The 17,291-nt window shown below is 40.7% G+C and overlaps 1 protein-coding gene across 2 annotated transcripts in view; it reads right to left on the bottom strand.

The window, feature by feature from the left end:
• Positions 1–17,291, bottom strand: part of Iqub (IQ motif and ubiquitin domain containing) — a 70,203-nt gene that overhangs the window by 48,158 nt on the left and 4,754 nt on the right. Inside the window, exons 2-6 of one of the 2 annotated variants that reach the window (NM_172535.3) lie at positions 12,501–12,889; positions 10,730–10,864; positions 8,246–8,407; positions 7,991–8,163; positions 7,221–7,376 (exon numbers count right to left, since the gene is read on the bottom strand). In NM_172535.3, coding sequence (NP_766123.2) covers positions 7,221–7,376; positions 7,991–8,163; positions 8,246–8,407; positions 10,730–10,864; positions 12,501–12,885 — 1,011 coding nt within the window. In that variant the 5' untranslated portion in view covers positions 12,886–12,889. The other variant, XM_017321506.2, reaches the window with a different exon arrangement.

Raw genomic sequence — 17,291 nt, forward strand, 5'->3', positions numbered from 1 at the left:
CATACTAGACCTAAAAAGGGAAGTAGACACAATAAAGAAAACTCAAAGCGAGGCAACACTAGAGATAGAAACCCTAGGAAAGAAATCTGGAACCATAGATTTGAGCATCAGCAACAGAATACAAGAGATGGAAGAGAGAATCTCAGGTGCAGAAGATTCCATAGAGAACATCGGCAGAACAATCAAAGAAAATGGAAAATGCAAAAAGATCCTAACTCAAAATATCCAGGAAATCCAGGACACAATAAGAAGACCAAACGTACGGATAATAGGAGTGGATGAGAATGAAGATTTTCAACTCAAAGGTCCAGCAAACATCTTCAACAAAATTATTGAAGAAAACTTCCCAAATCTAAAGAATGAGATGCTTATGAACATACAAGAAGCCTACAGAACTCCAAATAGACTGGACCAGAAAAGAAATTCCTCCCGACACATAATAATCAGAACATCAAATGCACTAAATAAAGATAGAATACTAAAAGCAGTAAGGGAAAAAGGTCAAGTAACATATAAAGGCAAGCCTATCAGAATTACACCAGATTTTTCACCAGAGACTATGAAAGCCAGAAGAGCCTGGACAGATGTTATACAGACACTAAGAGAACACAAACTGCAGCCCAGGCTACTATACCCAGCCAAACTCTCAATTATCATAGAGGGAGAAACCAAAGTATTCCACGACAAAACCAAATTCACGCATTATCTCTCCACGAATCCAGCCCTTCAAAGGATAATAACAGAAAAAAACCAATACAAGAACGGGAACAACGCCCTAGAAAAAACAAGAAGGTAATCCCTCAACAAACCTAAAAGAAGACAGCCACAAGAACAGAATGCCACCTTTAACAACTAAAATAACAGGAAGCAACAATTACTTTTCCTTAATATCTCTTAACATCAATGGTCTCAACTCGCCAATAAAAAGACATAGACTAACAAACTGGCTACACAAACAAGACCCAACATTTTGCTGCTTACAGGAAACTCATCTCAGAGAAAAAGATAGACACTACCTCAGAATGAAAGGCTGGAAAACAATTTTCCAAGCAAATGGTATGAAGAAACAAGCAGGAGTAGCCATCCTAATATCTGATAAGATTGACTTCCAACCCAAAGTCATCAAAAAAGACAAGGAGGGACACTTCATTCTCATCAAAGGTAAAATCCTCCAAGAGAAACTCTCAATTCTGAATATCTATGCTCCAAATACAAGAGCAGCCACATTCACTAAAGAAACTTTAGTAAAGCTCAAAGCACACATTGCGCCTCACACAATAATAGTGGGAGACTTCAACACACCACTTTCACCAATGGACAGATCATGGAAACAGAAACTAAACAGGGACACACTGAAACTAACAGAAATGATGAAACAGATGGATCTGACAGATATCTACAGAACATTTTATCCTAAAACAAAAGGATATACCTTCTTCTCAGCACCTCATGGTACCTTCTCCAAAATTGACCACATAATAGGTCACAAATCAGGCCTCAACAGATTCAAAAATATTGAAATTGTCCCATGTATCCTATCAGATCACCATGCACTAAGGCTGATCTTCAATAACAAAATAAATAACAGAAAGCCAACATTCACCTGGAAACTGAACAACACTCTTCTCAATGATACCTTGGTCAAGGAAGGAATAAAGAAAGAAATTAAAGACTTTTTAGAGTTTAATGAAAATGAAGCCACAACGTACCCAAACCTTTGGGACACAATGAAAGCATTTCTAAGAGGGAAACTCATAGCTATGAGTGCCTTCAAGAAAAAACGGGAGAGAGCACATACTAGCAGCTTGACAACACATCTAAAAGCTCTAGAAAAAAAGGAAGCAAATTCACCCAAGAGGAGTAGACGGCAGGAAATAATCAAACTCGGGTGAAATCAACCAAGTGGAAACAAGAAGAACTATTCAAAGAATTAACCAAACGAGGAGTTGGTTCTTTGAGAAAATCAACAAGATAGATAAACCCTTAGCTAGACTCACTAAAGGGCACAGGGACAAAATCCTAATTAACAAAATCAGAAATGAAAAGGGAGACATAACAACAGATCCTGAAGAAATCCAAAACACCATCAGATCCTTCTACAAAAGGCTATACTCAACAAAACTGGAAAACCTGGACGAAATGGACAAATTTCTGGACAGATACCAGGTACCAAAGTTGAATCAGGATCAAGTTGACCTTCTAAACAGTCCCATATCCCCTAAAGAAATAGAAGCAGTTATTAATAGTCTCCCAGCCAAAAAAAGCCCAGGACCAGACAGGTTTAGTGCAGAGTTCTATCAGACCTTCAAAGAAGATCTAACTCCAGTTCTGCACAAACTTTTTCACAAGATAGAAGTAGAAGGTATTCTACCCAACTCATTTTATGAAGCCACTATTACTCTGATACCTAAACCACAGAAAGATCCAACAAAGATAGAGAACTTCAGACCAATTTCTCTTATGAACATCGATGCAAAAATCCTTAATAAAATTCTCGCTAACCGAATCCAAGAACACATTAAAGCAATCATCCATCCTGACCAAGTAGGTTTTATTCCAGGGATGCAGGGATGGTTTAATATACGAAAATCCATCAATGTAATCCATTATATAAACAAACTCAAAGACAAAAACCACATGATCATCTCGTTAGATGCAGAAAAAGCATTTGACAAGATCCAACACCCATTCATGATAAAAGTTCTGGAAAGATCAGGAATTCCAGGCCAATACCTAAACATGATAAAAGCAATCTACAGCAAACCAGTAGCCAACATCAAAGTAAATGGAGAGAAGCTGGAAGCAATCACACTAAAATCAGGGACTAGACAAGGCTGCCCACTTTCTCCCTACCTTTTCAACATAGTACTTGAAGTATTAGCCAGAGCAATTCGACAACAAAAGGAGATCAAGGGGATACAAATTGGAAAAGAGGAAGTCAAAATATCACTTTTTGCAGATGATATGATAGTATATATAAGTGACCCTAAAAATTCCAACAGAGAACTCCTAAACCTGATAAACAGCTTCGGTGAAGTAGCTGGATATAAAATTAACTCAAACAAGTCAATGGCCTTTCTCTACACAAAGAATAAACAGGCTGAGAAAGAAATTAGGGAAACAACACCCTTCTCAATAGCCACAAATAATATAAAATATCTCGGCGTGACTCTAACGAAGAAAGTGAAAGATCTGTATGATAAAAACTTCAAGTCCCTGAAGAAAGAAATTAAAGAAGATCTCAGAAGATGGAAAGATCTCCCATGCTCATGGATTGGCAGGACCAACATTGTAAAAATGGCTATCTTGCCAAAAGCAATCTACAGATTCAATGCAATCCCCATTAAAATTCCAACTCAATTCTTCAACGAATTAGAAGGAGCAATTTGCAAATTCATCTGGAATAACAAAAAACCGAGGATAGCAAAAACTCTTCTCAAGGATAAAAGAACCTCTGGTGGAATCACCATGCCTGACCTAAAGCTTTACTACAGAGCAATTGTGATAAAAACTGCATGGTACTGGTATAGAGACAGACAAGTGGACCAATGGAATAGAATTGAAGACCCAGAAATGAACCCACACACCTATGGTCACTTGATCTTCGACAAGGGAGCCAAAACCATCCAGTGGAAGAAAGACAGCATTTTCAACAATTGGTGCTGGCACAACTGGTTGTTATCATGTAGAAGAATGCGAATCGATCCATACTTATCTCCTTGTACTAAGGTCAAATCTAAGTGGATCAAGGAACTTCACATAAAACCAGAGACACTGAAACTTATAGAGGAGAAAGTGGGGAAAAGCCTTGAAGATATGGGCACAGGGGAAAAATTCCTGAACAGAACAGCAATGGCTTGTGCTGTAAGATCGAGAATTGACAAATGGGACCTAATGAAACTCCAAAGTTTCTGCAAGGCAAAAGACACTGTCTATAAGACAAAAAGACCACCAACAGACTGGGAAAGGATCTTTACCTATCCTAAATCAGATAGGGGACTAATATCCAACATATATAAAGAACTCAAGAAGGTGGACCTCAGAAAATCAAATAACCCCCTTAAAAAATGGGGCTCAGAACTGAACAAAGAATTCTCACCTGAGGAATACCGAATGGCAGAGAAGCACCTGAAAAAATGTTCAACATCCTTAATCATCAGGGAAATGCAAATCAAAACAACCCTGAGATTCCACCTCACACCAGTGAGAATGGCTAAGATCAAAAATTCAGGTGACAGCAGATGCTGGCGAGGATGTGGAGAAAGAGGAACACTCCTCCATTGTTGGTGGGATTGCAGGCTTGTACAACCACTCTGGAAATCAGTCTGGCGGTTCCTCAGAAAATTGGACATAGTACTACCGGAGGATCCAGCAATACCTCTCCTGGGCATATATCCAGAAGATGCCCCAACTGGTAAGAAGGACACATGCTCCACTATGTTCATAGCAGCCTTATTTATAATAGCCAGAAACTGGAAAGAACCCAGATGCCCCTCAACAGAGGAATGGATACAGAAAATGTGGTACATCTACACAATGGAGTACTACTCAGCTATTAAAAAGAATGAATTTATGAAATTCCTAGCCAAATGGATGGACCTGGAGAGCATCATCCTGAGTGAGGTAACACAATCACAAAGGAACTCACACAATATGTACTCACTGATAAGTGGATACTAGCCCAAAACCTAGGATACCCACGATATAAGATACAATTTCCTAAACACATGAAACTCAAGAAAAATGAAGACTGAAGTGTGGACACTATGCCCCTCCTTAGAAGTGGGAACAAAACACCCATGGAAGGAGTTACAGAAACAAAGTATGGAGCTGAGATGAAAGGATGGACCATGTAGAGACTGCCATATCCAGGGATCCACCCCATAATCAGCTTCCAAATGCTGACACCATTGCATACACTAGCAAGATTTTACTGAAAGGACCCAGATGTAGCTGTCTCTTGTGAGACTATGCCGGGGCCTAGCAAACACAGAAGTGGATGCTCACAGTCAGCTAATGGATGGATCACAGGGCTCCCAATGGAGGAGCTAGAGAAAGTACCCAAGGAGCTAAAGGGATCTTCAACCCTATAGGTGGAACAACATTATGAACTAACCAGTACCCCTGAGCTCTTGACTCTAGCTGCATATGTATCAAAAGATGGCCTAGTCGGCCATCACTGGAAAGAGAGGCCCATTGGACACGCAGACTTTGTGTGCCCCGGTACAGGGGAACGCCAGGGCCAAAGGGGGGGAGTGGGTGGGTAGGGGAGTGGGGGTGGGTGGGTAAGGGGGACTTTTGGTATAGCATTGGAAATGTAAATGAGCTAAATACCTAATAAAAAATGGAAAAAAAATTATTTTTTATAAAAAAAAAAAAAAAAAAGAAAGGTAGAAAGGATCGTGTCAGCTCAAATTCTATAACGAAACAATACTGGCAGTCTGCCTTTATTTCTTTCTGAGACATTATTATATGTACAATAATATAAAACTATGAATAATGAGCCACATTTTTGGCTTTGAAATCTAGCCATACAGTACTATAAGACTATGTGTATGTGTGTAAGAGATCAGACTCTAGAGGGACAGTCGATGTAAATCTCCAGTCTACTGATCATGTTCAGTCTACTCCCTTCTCTCCCTCCTCTCTGCACTCTTGCTGACGCCTATATTGTTTTCTCCCTAATATCTATGATAAACACCTTGCCCTTAATCATGTCATGGAGCAGTCATGTAGTCAATTTAGATAGGTGGGGGAAAGTCCAAAAGGCCTCAACGTCAAGAACTCTAGTCAATTGAGGAAAGCTGGGAGCAAGGGAAGTGGTCTTCCCCAGGGGAAAAATAAAGCCTACAAGTTGGTTGTCCAGTGATAAATGGTCAGCTCTAAAAGTAAAATACACATAACAAGCAGTATTATACAGACTGAGAGACACACACACATAGAGGTGTGTGTGTGTGTGTGTGTGTGTGTGTGTGTGTGTACATATATAACAATTAGTGAAAAAAGAGGCCATGAATTTGAAGGAGAGTAGGAAGAGGTATATGGGAAGGTTTGGAGGGTGGAAAGGGAAGAGAGAAATGTAATTATATTGTAATCTCAAAAATAAAATAAAAACTAAAAAGAAAAAAAAAACAAGGGCTGGCAATCTAATGGCACTAATGAAGCCAGCTGCAGACTAAAAAAGCAAGATTCTTTCTTCTTTCTCCTGAGGACTCTCTGCACCTTCAAGATGTCACGTTGCAACCCCCTTCTTTGAATGACTACTGTTCCCTTCCTCACTGAGAAGCTTTGTTCTCTCTCTAAAATCATAAACTGTCAAGAACTTCACTGTTTGACCTGAGATCAGTGAGAATGCAGCATCTGAGGCCTGCCTGGAAGATCTAACACTCTTTAACAAGGAAACACAGTCCTGATGCATAACCGAGGTGCTGTGCTAATCTTCAGAGAGTGGACACATCTCACAACCCTTCTCACTTAGCTCCGGAGGAAGCTGGACCTTTGTCTGTGCTGCAGGTGATGCTGGCACATTTCTAAACAGCTTTGACAACGCCAAGAGATATAGCCGGGTTAGTAAGCTAGCCCAAAATTGACTCTGGTAGAGTTCCCATAGGAGAAAAGAGTTAACAGGCTCGAGGTTTTTTGAATTCCATGTTCACTTCTGAATATCTAGGTCTGGTTAGGATAGAAAAGAGCCTGGCATCAGAATGTGTGTGTGTGTGTGTGTGTGTGTGTGTGTGTGTGTGTGTGTGTGTGTGTGTGTGTGTGTATCTACTTTCAGGTCATTTTTACTCACACCCAAGTGATGGTAGATGATCGATATACTATTGTAATTTATCTGTAAAAGATCAATTAGGTTGGAAATGGTGAAAAAAAAAGATAAATCATCCAAACAATAAAAAAAGAAGAGATTATATATTTATCAGAGAATGCAAACTGCCTTGTCCTCATGCGACTAGAATGGCATAAAGGTAAGGGACAGAAGTGTTTAATAAGTCTCATAATGGTTAGAGGCTACACAAAAGAGTCTGAGGAGATTCCTTAGGGAACAGAAAGAATTAGTAAAGTTTTTAATTTTGGTTATCTCTGTAGAGGGATGTTCAGCATGGTTGCCTTTAGTAACAATAGAATGCAACTCACACTTATGCTTAGGGAAATACACAGAGAACAGTTGGCATACGCTTCTAATTCTCAGTGTGCAACCCCAATGAACACTCTCTTACCGCATGCAACCGTCGAGCGTGGTACTCTGCTGCTGAAAAGTAATTTCCTGGCTTGAGCAGTTTATCGGTCATGTTTGATACATACACACCAATTTTAGTCATCTGAGTGGAGGTGGTATTTGTAGTTTGTTGTAGCTTTTTTTTCTGAAAAACTGTCTAAAATGAAAACATGAAGAGTAAGCACCTACTACATGACTTCTATAGTAAAGAAAATCTTAGAAGCATAGACAAGTGGAGAGTAACTATTTTAGTTGTCATTATTTATGTGGAGAGTGGATGGACGGCAACCTGAGTGAATGTCTGTCGTTGCCATGAGCATGGCCGTGGTAAGGACCCCAGTGCCTCCGATCCTGGGAATGGTCATGCTTTCCCAGATCAGCCTCAGAGCAATAGCAAAGCCTTCCTTCCATAGATCACAGTGAGGAAGCTGACAGTATGTGAAGAGAATATCATTTCCAGCTTCCTCCTCTCTGATGGCTGCAATTTGAACCTGTTCCCCTAGACACCCGCTAAGAGCTGAGCCACCTTCCACAGTAGATTCCATACCCAGTGGTGTATAATAAGTGTGCCGAGTCTCTGGGCCACTGGTACGTCTCTATCAGAGCACATGACTCAACAGATCCCAGCTTATCCATCATCTCTTCATTACCTGTCACCTCAGTGAGGTCAGTCCCAAACCTGTGCAGATTGGGGCACAGTTAAAGAGAAATTCGAGGGGACCAACCAGGATACCATTGCCACACACAAAAACAGAAAGATAAAAATATTACCTGGGTGTCCCTACAGAACAGATTGTCTTTTTCAGGAATCTTTCTAGGTACAGTTTGTGTTCCAGCGTTGTGATATTCTAGTCCTGTTATTTTATGTCTAAATCCTCCAAGAAATGGCTTGTGGAAGTCAGATTTTATTATCTCAACTGCTACCTCCTCATAGCGATCGATGCCTAAGGAATGAAAGGCAAGGCTGAAGGAGAGTTCGACAAGGGCACACTAAAACACTTGGTCTAACAGTTGTTAAGGACTCACTGGTCTGAATGGTGACCGTTATGATCTGGGAGCCCTCACTCAAGCCCTCTATTCTTCTGACTGGATATTGGTCAGGAAGTGTGGAAAACACCTCCACTTGAACAATTTCTTGTGGTTTGATTCCATATTGTATTAGAGATTCATTATTCCCAACAATGATGCCTAAGAAAAATGAAAACGTTAGGGTGTTTTATGTCACAGAGATAGAAATTTCTGTTTATTCTTTATTTTAAATTGAAAATGTTATATATGTTTAAATTTGTAACAAAGGATGTTTCAATCAACATATGCCCGTGCTGTGAAATGGTTAAAGAAAGCTAACAAATCCATTATTCACGTACTTACCTTCTTTGGTGAGAACACTTCAATTTTACTGTATTAGTAATTTTCAAGCATATAATGCATGCTGTTAGCTATAGTTACCATTATATGCAGTGATCAACCAGATATTCCTATTTTAAGGAAATGGAAAATAACAAAGCTGACTGTAGGAACACATGTCAGTAAATTACTAAATGTAATATTAATGATTTCTACCTCATACTATAATGTTCGTACAGACAAGTCCACAAGGCAGAAACTATAGCTAAAAACAACTTAATACATTTTATAGATAATTGGAAAATAAATAGATTGAAATTTCAATTACCTTGCTTTAACCAATTCGTGTATTACAACCTATTGAAGCATCATGCTATCATAAATATGCATATGGTTGGAAATTAATAAAAAAGAATAAAGTGTAAAGAAATTTTAATCCAGCAACATGGCTACTCTGGCAAGGGATCACATCTAAAGCTCTAGGTCTGTGTGATCCAGACAGGATGACACACCTAGACACACATTTCATGAGCTTGCCTCAGAACTGTGTTCTTCTCCAGAGTGGGCACAGACTTTGGAGCTTGAGCTACAGCCCTCGTGCTGGAATAAAGCAAGCACCTGTTTTGAAGGATGTTGGGTTGGCATAGAATCTCACATTTCTCTGCTTGGTGCCAACACACACTTGGTATCCAGTGGTCACTACAATGGTAACTATAAAGAAGAATGGCTGCTCATAAAACGCTAAGAATCAAGCCCCTTCAGGGTCTCTAGCCTCTCCTGGAGCTCTGCATTCTTTATGGCCTCCAACTTTAAACTTCATGTTTGAATAAATGTCCTATATTTAAACTTTCTCTTTGATGTCATACAGTTCAACCTCTGCCACTTACTAGCACACTGACGGTATAGAGGTTCCCTAAGTTTACTTTCCAGTGAGTTAGCAACAGTATCTCCCTCAAAAAGGTTGTTGAGTAAATTAATGATGAAATCATCAGAGTCTTTTAGAGAAGTACTAACATGCTTAAGGACTCAACACACCAGCCTTTGGGATCACCGTTAGTCACCACTTTTGTTGGTAGTCACTGGACAGCTCAGCCTGGGTTGCTCCACCCACCTGGCTGTTTCAATACATGTTAACGTTTGCAGGTCATTCGGTCTTGTAGGGTTTAAAGCTTTTGAGTGCATTTTATTCACTTGTTTATGCAGTGTGTGTGGGGGGTAGGGGGTGGGTGTGTGTGTACACGTATGTGCATGTCATGGCACAGGAGCGATAGTCAGTGGACGGCTTGAAGGAGTCGGTTCTCTCCTTCCACCATGTGGTCCCAGGGATAGAACTCAAGTGACAAGGCTTAAAGTATCTTGACCTGCTGTGCCATCATTCCACCCCCAGGCTCTTAAAAATTAATTTAGAACTAAACTTGTTCTTTGGAAACTATGTATAACACCTTTATAAGTCAATACACAAAAACTATTTTAATATAAACATTAGGATTGGTTCATGTGTGTCCTACATAAACTTATCAGCTATGCTAACCTGACAGACTACCACAGTTACAAACACGTTGTCTAATTACAATCTAAGGCTGAGTGACTTAAGCAGATACTCTCAGCAACATCTGCAAAATGTAAGCAAGTGGGACAATTGCCTTACTGCATAGAAAACTCAGAAACCATCTTTATTTACACTTTATGGGTTCTTCTTCATCGCCCATTTTTGTTCAATCTCATTTTCCCTCCACCCATGCAAAATTTCTTGCCACTTTCCTAAGGTTCCAAGTTCCCCCACCCCTTTGGGACTTACTCCAATAGTTACCGCCTTTATTGACTGAAACAGTCTATAGCCGCCCAGATTCCTTCCTCTGTAAACTTCACGTTTAGGAGGCTGCTGCCGTGAAAGTGCCTCCACTGTACATTGACACTCCAGGCACTCCTTCCTTGCTAGCCTGCAGATGACTTGAGGACATGATTCTGAGAATGCTCAGTTATACCCAAAGGATACAGAATAAAACATATTTTCATGAAAGTGTGTTAAATGAACTTTAACGTGCTGCCACAATATAACTCAGAAACAGTAAATATTAAGATAGTTTTACAGTCAAAGATCTTTGGTGAGTTACAAGTTAAAGCCAGACCAATCTTGATAAAATCATTAGCCTTCAAACTTACCTTCATGTGTTATTTGCAGTACATAATGTGGGATATGTAATAAGTGTGCAAAGTGCTCCTTGAGGAATCTAAATGGAGCATCAACTCTAAAAGGCATTATAATTTCCTGGCCTGCAGGAATAAGTACAATTTTTACTGTAAACAAAAAAGAGAAAAAAAATCATCATCAAATACAGTAAGGGCCAGCAACTAGAGAAGTGGGTAGCAGTACACAGAATATTATTGTTGTTGTTGTTGTTATTTCACTCACTATGTGTTCGCTATAAATCAAGAATTACTGAAATATCCAAAATGGCACCAAAAACGCACAATGGAGTAACTAAATTGATAGCTACTGAGCTCGTCTGGCTCACTTCATCTTCTCACCCTGCTCCTTATGCAGACACGGCATGCAGGGATTATCTGAGCTGACTTCTCTATATTCCAGAGTTATATTTCATAAAAATAAACTGCTGTTGTTGAGGTGGAATAGAAAGACAGGGAAAACCATAGGGACGTTAGAGGGGAAAAGGAGCCCCTCACCCATCAGATTGCCACCACTCTCTGGGGAGAAGCAAGGATTCTGGCACAATTTCAACTGCTTACAGCCTTTCTTCCAGCTTGGCTCTTTGCCTTCAGTCCCCTAGGAATCTCACCAGAAAAGCCCATATACTAAGAATGGACATATACTGAGTCCCATTATGTAATCCTACTGATTCCTGATTCTACTTTATCAGACTATATCATTCCGTCCAGTGCATCTCTAAAGCCATCCTATAATCTCACTGATGAAAAGAGAGAAGAGGAAATAGATGTTCCTTAGCAAACTTTTGAGGTGTTACTTGAAAACCACAAATGGTATATACAGGCAAATGGTGAGACAATTAATTAGGACTTTATTCCCGGGGCCCACACTCTCAGGTGTAGCTTGGTTTCACCCTGAGGGTCTCTTTTTCCTAATCTTCATGCTTAAAGCCTGTAGTAAAATATCTTTAATAAAGTCTCCATCTCTGCACCATCTGGGCTCGTTCTGAAACTGCTTTCTGGGTTGAAGTTACAAATCGTAGCTTGGCTTAAGTTGAGTGAGGTCATTAAGAGGTTGAGGGGACCTGTCCTGAGTTCAGGATGACCCTGTGGAGCTCTCAGTGTCCCTTCCCCGCTGACACTGTTCCTGTCATAGGTATTTACTAGCAAAGAAGAAAAGGAGCCGCCAGCAACTGCCCCGATCCCCAACACTGTTATCAGGTAATGACAACGCCTACATAAGATTTACATGGTTCTGTGGATGTCATCAAAACTGACCTTCAATGAAAACCAAAATGTGTTTTCCTAAGCTGTATATAATACAGTTTGTACCAGTCAGACAAAAGCAAGACAAACAAACAAACAACAACAAAGCAAAACAAACAAACAAACAAACAAAAAAACCAACCGTGTAAAGGCATCATGTTATATAAGGGAATAGCAAATGCAAAGGGGAATCTGGGCTCCAGTCCCACACTAAATCTTGATAGCTAAGTACAGTAATTACCTCCAAATTCACAAGCCAAAAAACCAGTTATACTCAGAATCTGCTCCTACTCACTGTTTGAAATACACACACATATACACACACAGACACACACACACACACACACACACACACAGAGAGACAAGAGAGAGAGAGAGAGAGAGAGAGAGAGAGAGATTTTTTAATAGAATTTTTTTAAACCTTTCCATTGAAGTTTAAATGAAACAAAAAACTACCATTTGAAACACAGAAATAAGCTATGTGGTCTCCTACAGCTGATACCTGTTGCTATAGACTCTCTCACTGACGTCTGCAAAGTCTCCTTTATAGCTTTTATCTTATGCAGAAATAACAGCTCATCATCTTCTCCTTTCTGGTAATCCAAAAGTCTGTAATCTTGATCCTGAGATCCTGAGGCACTTCCAAGGGACGTGACCTCTTCCCTGGGTTTGGAGTCGTCGGATTTGGGGGTTGAAAGACTAAATTCACTATGCCTCTCCACGTTCTCCTCGCTCTCGGTGGTGAGTTCCTGCACTTCATCGTCTTGCTCTGGCATCACATCTGACCCTTCTGCTTCGTCTGAAGGACGAGGAATACTGATGACTTTGCCAGCCTCTTCATAGTGGGCGGTGGAGTCAGCGACACGTTCTTCCTCGGGATCAGACATTTTCCTAAATTAAGACAAACAGAGTTACGACATATTTAAGTGTTTCTTCTCTGGGGTAGCTCTGTGGTTAAGAGCTCTTGCTGGCCATGCAGAGGACCTAGGTTTGGTTTCCAGCACCACAGGTGTGGCTCAGAATGGCCTGAAGCTCCAGTTCTAGGGCAGCTGATGCTCTCTTCTGCCATCCAAGAACACCAGCCACACATGTGGTACCCATAAACATGTACAAAGCTCTCAGAAACCGAAAATACTGATACATATTTTTGTTTATTGGATACTTTATTTACATTTCAAATGCTATCCCCTTTCCTTGTTCCCCTTCTGAAAAACACCCTCCCCCTATTCCCTCCCCACTGCACCCCAACCCACCCATTCCCACTTCCTGGCATTCCACCACACTGAGGCATACAGCCTTCATAGGACAAAGGGCCTCTCCTCCCATTGATGATGAACTAGGCCATCCTCTGCTGCATATGCAGCTGGAACCATGAGTCCGACCCTGAGTAGCATTTGAAATGTAAATAAAGAAAATATCCACCATGCTCTTTGGTTGGTTTAGTCCCAGGGAGCTCTGGGGATACTGGCTGGTTCTTATTGTTCTTTCTCCTATGGGGCTGCAAACCCCTTCAGCTCCTTAGGTCCTTTCTCTAGCTCCTTCATCGAGGTCCCCTTGCTCAGTCCAATGGATGGCTGTGAGCATCCACTTCTGTATTTTTCAGGCACTGGCAGAGCCTCTCAGGAGACAGCTATATCAGGGTCCTGTCAGCAAGCTCTTGTTGGCATCCACAACAGTGTCTGGGCTTGGTGATTGTAAATGGGATGGATCCCCAGATGGGGCAGTCTCTAGATGGTCATTTCCCAGTCTCTACTCTACAATTTGACTCTGTCTTCCTTGGGTATTTTGTTCCCCACTTCTAAGATGGATAGAAGTATCCACACTATGGTCTTCCTTCTTCTTGAGTTTCATGTGGTTTGTGAATTGATACTTTTTTTTTAGGTTTATTTTCTTTTTTTTTAATTTTTATTAGGTATTTTCCTCATTTACATCTCCCAATGCTATCCCAAAAGTCCCCCATACCCACCCCCCACTCCTCTACCCACCCACCCATTCATGACAAAAGTCTTGGAAAGATCAGGAATTCAAGGCCCATACCTAAACATGATAAAAGCAATCTACAGCAAAACAGTAGCCAACATCAAAGTAAATGGTGAGAAGTTGGAAGCAATCCCACTAAAATCAGGGACTAGACAAGGCTGCCCACTTTCTCCCTACCTCTTCAACATAGTACTTGAAGTCCTAGCCAGAGCAATTCGACAACAAAAGGAGATCAAGGGGATACAAATTGGAAAAGATGAAGTCAAAATATCACTTTTTGCAGATGATATGATAGTATATATAAGTGACCCTAAAAATTCCACCAGAGAACTCCTAAACCTGATAAACAGCTTCGGTGAAGTAGCTGGATATAAAATTAACTCAAACAAGTCAATGGCCTTTCTCTACACAAAGAATAAACAGGCTGAGAAAGAAATTAGGGAAACAACACCCTTCTCAATAGTCACAAATAATATAAAATATCTTGGCGTGACTCTAACTAAGGAAGTGAAAGATCTGTATGATAAAAACTTCAAGTCCCTGAAGAAAGAAATTAAAGAAGATCTCAGAAGATGGAAAGATCTCCCATGCTCATGGATTGGCAGGATCAACATTGTAAAAATGGCTATCTTGCCAAAAGCAATCTACAGATTCAATGCAAACCCCATCAAAATTCCAACTCAATTCTTCAACGAATTAGAAAGAGCAATCTGCAAATTCATCTGGAATAACAAAAAACCTAGGATAGCAAAAGCTCTTCTCAAGGATAAAAGTACCTCTGGTGGAAACACCATGCCTGACCTAAAGCTTTACTACAGAGCAATTGTGATAAAAACTGCATGGTACTGGTATAGTGACAGACAAGTAGACCAATGGAATAGAATTGAAGACCCAGAAATGAACCCACACACCTATGGTCACTTGATCTTCAACAAGGGAGCTAAAACCATCCAGTGGAAAAAAGACAGCATTTTCAACAAATGGTGCTGGCACAACTGGTTGTTATCATGTAGATGAATGTGAATCGACCCATTCCTCTCTCCTTGTACTAAGGTCAAATCTAAGTGGATCAAGGAACTCCACATAAAACCCGAGACACTGAAACTTATAGAGGAGAAAGTGGGGGAAAGTCTTGAAGATATGGGCACAGGGAAAAAATTCCCGAATAGAACAGCAATGGCTTGTGCTTTAAGATCGAGGATTGACAAATGGGACCTCATGAAACTGCAAAGCTTCTGCAAGGCAAAAGACATGGTCAATAAGACAAAAAGACCACCAACAGATTGGGAAAGGATCTTTACCTATCTTAAATCAGATAGGGGACTAATAGCCAATATATATAAAGAACTCAAGAGGGTGGACTCCAGAAAATCAAATAGCCCCCTTAAAAGATGGGGCTCAGAGCTGAACAAAGAATTCTCACCAGAGGAATACCAAAAGGCTGAGAAACACCTGAAAAAATGTTCAACATCCTTAATCATCAGAGAAATGCAAATCAAAACAACCCTGAGATTCCATCTCACACCAGTCAGAATGGCTAAGATCAAAAATTCAGGTGACAGCAGATGCTGGATGTGGAGAAAGAGGAACACTCCTCCATTGTTGGTGGGATTGCAAGCTTGTACAACCACTCTGGAAATCAGTCTGGCGGTTCCTCCGAAAATTGGACATAGTACTACGGGAGGATCCCGCAATACCTCTCCTGGGCATATATCCAGAAGATGTCCCAACCGGTAAGAAGGACACATGCTCCACTATGTTCATAGCAGCCTTATTTATAATAGCCAGAAGCTGGAAAGAACCCAGATGTCCCTCAACAGAGGAATGGATACAAAAAATGTGGTACATTTACACAATGGAGTACTATTCAGCTATTAAAAAGAATGAATTCACGAAATTCCTAGGCAAATGGTTGGACCTGGAGGGCATCATCCTGAGTGAGGTAACCCAATCACAAAAGAACTCAAATGAAATGTACTCACTGATAAGTGGATATTAACCCAGAAACTTAGTATAGCGAGATATAAGGTACAATATGTAAAACATATGAAACTGAAGAAGAACGAAGACCAAAGTGTGGACACTTTGCTCATTCTTAGAATTGGAAACAATCACCCATGGAAGGAGTTACAGAGACAAAGTCTGGAGCTGAGACAAAAGGATGGTCCATCTAGAGACTGCCATATCCACGGATCCATCCCATAATTAGCCTCCAAGCGAAGACACCATTGCATACACTAGCAAGCCTTTGTTGCAAGGACTGTGATATAGCTGTCCCTTGTGAGACTAAGCCGGGGCCTAGCAAACACAGAAGTGGATGCTCATAGTCAACTATTGGATGGATCACAGGGCCCCCAATGGAGGAGCTAGAGAAAGTATCCAAGGAGCTAAAGAGATCTGCAACCCTATCGGAGGAACAACATTATGAACTAACCAGTACCCCAGAGCTCTTGACTCTAGCTGCATATGTATCAAAAGATGACCTAGTTGGCCATCACTGGAAAGAGAGGCCCATTGGTCAGGCAAACATTATATGCCCCAGTACAGGGGAATGCCAGGGCCAAAAAATGGGAATGGATGGGTAGGGGAGTGGGGGGGGGCGGGACTTTTGGGATAGCATTGGAAATGTAATTGAAGAAAATACGTAATAAAAAAAAAAGAAAAAAAATTTTATTAGGTATTTTCCTCATTTACATTTCGCAATGCTATCCCAAAAGTCCCCCATACCCACCCCCCACTCCTCTACCCACTTACTCCCCCTTTTTGGCCCTGGTGTTCCCCTGTACTGAGGCATATAAAGTTTGCAAGTCCAATGGGCCTCTCTTTCCAGTGATGGCCAACTAGGCCATCTTTTGATACATATGCAGCTAAAGACAAGAGCTCCGGGGTACTGGTTAGTTCATATTGCTGTTCCACCTATAGGGTTGCAGTTCCCTTTAGCTCCTTGGGTACTCTCTCTAGCTCCTCCACTGGGGGCCCTGTGATCCATCCATTAGCTGATTGTGGGCATCCACTTCTGTGTTTGCTAGGCCCCGGCATAGTCTCACAAGAGACAGCTACATCTGGGTCCTTTCAGCAAAATCTTGCTAGTGTATGCAATGGTGTCAGCGTTTGGAAGCTGATTATGGGATGGTTTATTTTCTTATGGGTGACAGGCATCAGATGAGATTTTAATTTTTAAAAATTACAGAATATTAAAAATAACCAAGAATCTTATAAATGGGATTTGGAATATGACATTTTCTGAGAGCATTTGGTGGAAAACATTATTTTTTTTTTATTTCTTTCTTATTCAGTGAAGCATCTCTTTAAG

The sequence above is a fragment of the Mus musculus genome, chromosome 6, assembly GCF_000001635.26.
Source record: "Mus musculus strain C57BL/6J chromosome 6, GRCm38.p6 C57BL/6J".
Classification (NCBI taxonomy): Eukaryota; Metazoa; Chordata; class Mammalia; order Rodentia; family Muridae; genus Mus; species Mus musculus.